Below are 5,383 nucleotides of genomic sequence, written 5' to 3' on the forward strand. Positions count from 1 at the left end.
GAGGTACATTACTGTATCTATTTAAAATATCTTCATCTAAGCAAGGAAACTTCATGGCATGGATAAATGTTGGAAAAATAATTTATTACTATTGATTCTATATACACTTCTAAAATCTTGATTTCTCTTAAAGTACCTTTTCAAGGCGTCATCTTGCAGGTAAGAATAACTGAAAAGGAGCAACCATCACACTAAGCTCACTAGGAAGAAATTTTAAAATAGTAACACACTCTTGTTATTCAGTGGTGTTTTATAAAATACTGACACTAATATAATAATTCAGAATATTTTCATCGACATTGATTCAGTTCATGGTTTTCCTTAATACTAAACCAACTAGTCTGGTCACTCCAATACATCATTTTTTCCATTCCACCAGCTTTGCCTACACATCACTATGGACAATTTATCCAGTAGGAATTACTCAGAGGTCACTGAGTTCATTCTGCTGGGATTTAGAACTGTTCCCAAGCTCCAGATCCTCTTATTCTTCCTGTTCTTGGTCATCTACATGGCCATTGTGGTGGGCAATGTCAGCATGGTGCTTGTCATTTCCATGGACTCCAACCTACAAACACCCATGTACTTCTTCCTGAAAAACTTGTCCTGTCTAGATCTCTGCTATTCCACAGTCATTGCTCCCAAAATGTTAGTCAACTTCTTGAGTAGTGAAAAGAAAATTGCATACAATGAGTGTTTGGCTCAGTTTTTCTTCTTTGCTTTATTTGCCACCACTGAAGCCTTTCTTCTGTCTGTAATGGCATTTGATCGATTCTCAGCCATATGCTCTCCTCTCCTTTATCATGTCAACATGTCCCACAAAGTCTGTGTTCAGCTGGTAACTGGATCCTATATCTGTGGATGCATCAATTCTGCAATACATACAAGTTTTGCTCTCACCTTGCATTTCTGTGGGGAACACAGACTGGACCACTTCTTCTGTGATGTCTCTGCCCTGATCGAGATCTCATGTGCTGACACCTTTGTGAATGAGTTGGTGTTGTTCATTCTCTCTGCTCTCATCATCATCTCCACCACCATGGTCATCGTGGTGTCTTATGGCTACATCCTCTCCACTGTCCTGAAGATTCCCTCCACTCATGGCAGAAGAAAGACCTTTTCCACCTGTGGCTCCCATATAGCTGTGGTGAGCATCTTCTATGGAACTGTCTTCTTCATATATGCCCAGCCTGGGGCCCTGTCCTCTCCAGAGCAAAGCAAGTTTGTAGCTGTGTTCTACACACTTATAACATCAATGCTGAACCCTCTGATCTACAGTCTGAGAAACAGAGATGTGAAAGGTGCAGTGAAAAGAATTGTATGTGGAAAAGAGTTCTCTCAGTGACCTTTCCAAAGCCATTTTTGGGGGGGGGTCCGGTCATGGGGCCTGAACTCTGGGCCTGGTCACTGTATCTCAGCTCTTCAGCTCAAGGCTAGTGCTCTACCACTTGAGCCACAGCGCCACTTCTGGCTTTTTTCTTTTTGCTTATGTGGTGCTGGGGAATCAAACCCAGGGCCTCAGGCATGCAAGGCAAGCGCTCTACCACTGAGCCACCTTCCCAGCCCCCCCAAAGCCATTATTTTGTTTACAACTTTTATTTTGTAATAGTTGTATTCTTGTTCTTATGAAATTATAGGCTATCAAAGATTTTATTGTAGTAAATATAATTTTCTTTGTATGAAATAATTCTAATTATATGGATTCACACATTCTTATATTGGCTTCCAGCATAAATATATATTTGATATAATAACTATAATTACTTGTATTGTTAGTTTCACTAGGAATCAATGAAAGCATTCTTTTATAGGGGGTGTGCAGGAGGGACCCAGTCCTGGGGCTTGGCCTGGGCACTTTCCCTGAACTTTTCTGCTAAAGGCCAAGCCTTCAGCTCTTCTAGAGCCACAGCTCTATTTCTGGCTTTTTAGTGGTTAATTGGAGATAAGAGTCTCATGGGCTATCTGCTCTGCATGGCTTCGAATTGAGCTGTGATCCTCAGATCTCAGCCACTTCATTACCTAAGATTTTAGGCAGGATCCACTGTTGACCATCTGATAAGGTATTGCTTAACAGATATTACTTGTTATTATATTAAAGGCATCTCTCCATGTGTAATCTTTATCCTTCTTACCACTTGAAATGCACTGTGTGTGTGGAAAAATGGAAGGACAATGGTGATTTAGTACACTTCTGAATTAAAGGCACAGGATTCCAACGTTTCCAGAGCCTCTTGTCCTTGGAGGAAGCTCGTGTGTTCATGGCAGACCCAAAGTATATGGTATAAGAGGCGAATTCATTTTAAAAATTTTTGACAGTAACATTCTACAGGATCTGCATGATCCTCAAATGTTACATTGTATGGTAAAAAATGAGGCATACATAATGACCACAAAATATTTACCGTAGCAGTTTTTATTGCTATTTTTAAGTGAGGAAATTGGATGCCAACAGCTGAATTAACTTGGTAGAAACTAACTCCAGCATTCTTCCAAATTTTTGGTATTATTTTCAATATTCAGTTATTTCTATTATCCATATTCTAGTACCTGAATGACATTGTCCCATTTGTTAGGAAATGGAAAGTCTTGGAAAAAATTCTGTTTAATGAAGTAAGCCAGGCCCAAAGAAACATGGTCCCATGGTTTCCCTTATTTGCAATAACTAGTATATATCTGAGACAAGCAGAAACGATCAGATAAGTTGATGTTAGGCGAAATGAACCCCAAGATAAGGACTCAAATGGTTTTTCTTTCTTGCTATTGCTTCTAACACTTTTATAAGATGATTTCTTTGTTGCTTTGTATGTCCCTCCCCCATGTTATAACCCCTGTTTTCACTGTATTTGATGTTGTTATAATTTGTGGAGGGGAAGGGAAAAAACAAATTGTTTAAGCAGGGATACAATGAGATGTACAAGACGTTTTGTCGAAAAAGGAACTTTACTACTTTGTGGGGGTGGGGGCTGGGAGATGGGAGGGAATGTATGGGAGGGGAAACAAAGGAGGAGGCAACAATGCTTGATAAGAAATGTATGTATTATCTTGCTTATGTAATTGTAACCCCTCTGTATGGTATTTTCACAATAAAAAACCTTACTAATAATAAAAAAAAGAAAACATAACTGCACAACCTTGAAATGTTTGTTTTTTGAATTGATGTGATAACATAGAGTAAGCTCTGAAACATGACAAATTTGAAAGTAAGTATGTTATTGTTTTTGTGACTTCACTTAAATTTTATTAACATCAAAGGTTTATTTTTCTTTATGGTTAAAGCTCAAATTAAAGTTTATTTTCAGTCCACCAATTTCTTCAAACATTAAGATAGGGTACAGGACATTTACCTTATTTTCCTTGTGTTTGTATAAAAACACATATATGTTTTTATAAGTGAATATTACAATAAACATTTTTGTTTACTGTAGCACTATTTACAAAAGCCAAGTTATGTAATTAGTATAGGTACCAATCAACAGATCAGTGGTCAGTGGAAATAATAAATGATACATACCTACACAATGAAGTATTATTTTCAGGTTTAAAGAACAATGATACTATATTATTCATGGGGCAATGGATGGAACTAGAGAAACTCCTGTAATGCAAAATAATACAGACTCAGACATAGAAATGCCACATGATTATTTTTTAAAGATGTGATTCCTTAATGTAAGAGACGCAGGTATGGTTGAACAAGAATGGGGGTTAGTCAGGTGCTGGTGGCTCCCGCCTGTAATCCTAGCTACTCAGGAGGCTGAGATCTGAGGATTTCGGTTCAAAGCCAGCCCAGGCAGAAAAGTCAGAGAGACTCTTATCTCCAATAAACCACTTGAAAAGCGGAAGTGGTGCTGTGGCTCAAGCACTTGCCTTGAGGTGAAGGACCGAGGAATAGTGCCCAGGCCCAGAGTTCAAGCCCCAAGACCAACCAAAAAAAAAAAAAAAAAAGAATGTGGGTTAGTGGGGTCATAACAGTGGGAGGTAGAAGAGAAGGGAAGCAGACCAAGTAAACTATATAAGAAAATGAGAAAGGAAACAGATATTAATAATGTTAGAGTAGATAATTATAATGAAATTTTACTATTTGCATTTACAAAAATATCACAATGAAAGCTCACAATCTGCAGGATTAATACATGCTAGTATAAATTTTAAAAATATATAGAAGACAGGTATCTTTTTGTCATATGCATTTCATTTCTTTTGGTTTTATCTGGAACAAATAGTGCATTTTAACTGTTTAAAGAAACATGATATAATTTTCCTTGATTACTATATTAATTTGCATTCTCCCCAATCAATATGTTTTGCTAGTATGTTTACTACAGTTTAGAGGGAAAAAGTCATGTGCTTAACTTCACAATATCAGTGAAGAGGGAAGTATTGAATTTTCTAACTTCAATGATCATGGAAAATCATGAAAAACATTTCTTTTCCAACAAGGATACTATTCTGAAGTATAAATAATAAGTAAATAAATAAATAAATGTGATGACCTATTTCCCATCGCCCCTTTTCTTGGATGTGAACTCAAGGTCTCTCACACTTGCTTGGCTAAAACTCTACCACTTGAGTTTTGTCTCCAGCCCAGCTTGTTGCCTGGTCTGGCTTTAAACAGCAACCCTGTCATCTTAGCCTCCAAAGCAGCTATAATTACTGATAGGGGCCTCCTATTCTCTGCTCATTGTCCAGTCTTCATATTCTAGTTCACAGTTCCTGTGTGCTATTTCATGTTCTGCTTGGCATGATATTATTCTGAAATATATTATCTTACTGCCTGCATCCTTGAAGATAATAGCCTAAACAAGATCAAAGTTTTAATACAAAATCATATCCTCTCCTCATGAAAACTTGTGATTTATAGAGCCATTTTTATAATAATTTGCCTACATACATCTATAACCACAGAAGGCAGGATTAAAATATTTACCTCAACCATCAAACACTATTCAGAAAAATCAAAGGAAGAGGGACATCTGTTATATTTAAATATGAAGTAGTGTTTCACCCATCATATGCCACATTAAATGTTGATTTTTCTTTTTTATGAAATGTTATACCTGTAACTTTTTAAAATCAGGTTTCCCCTTCCCAACACAAATACCATGCCTTTAAAATAGAGAATTGATATCATCATTATTATCTATTGTTTACATCAACTTTTCTTTGTAAAGTATGTCATTTGTATTCATTTGCCAGTGTTCTCTCAACCTTTAAGATTAACACATACCAGGGGCTGGGAAGGTGGCTCAGTGGTAGAGGGCTTGCCTTGCATGCTCGAGACCCTGGGTTCGATTCCTCAGCACCACATAAGTGGCGCTGTGGCTCAAGTAGTAGAATGCTAGCCTTGAGCTGAAGAGCTGAGGGACAGCGCCCAGGCCTAGAG

At 37.5% G+C, this 5,383-nt stretch overlaps 1 protein-coding gene across 1 annotated transcript; it reads left to right on the top strand.

Moving 5' to 3' along the window:
• The first annotated feature begins 397 nt into the window (after nucleotides 1–397).
• Nucleotides 398–1,345, top strand: LOC105987019 (olfactory receptor 12-like). Its single transcript, XM_013018176.1, has one exon. The coding sequence runs from the start codon at nucleotides 398–400 to the stop codon at nucleotides 1,343–1,345; it is 948 nt and encodes a 315-aa protein (XP_012873630.1).
• The last annotated feature ends 4,038 nt before the right edge of the window (nucleotides 1,346–5,383 follow it).

Source organism: Dipodomys ordii, unplaced genomic scaffold, assembly GCF_000151885.1.
Source record: "Dipodomys ordii isolate 6190 unplaced genomic scaffold, Dord_2.0 Scaffold3, whole genome shotgun sequence".
Classification (NCBI taxonomy): Eukaryota; Metazoa; Chordata; class Mammalia; order Rodentia; family Heteromyidae; genus Dipodomys; species Dipodomys ordii.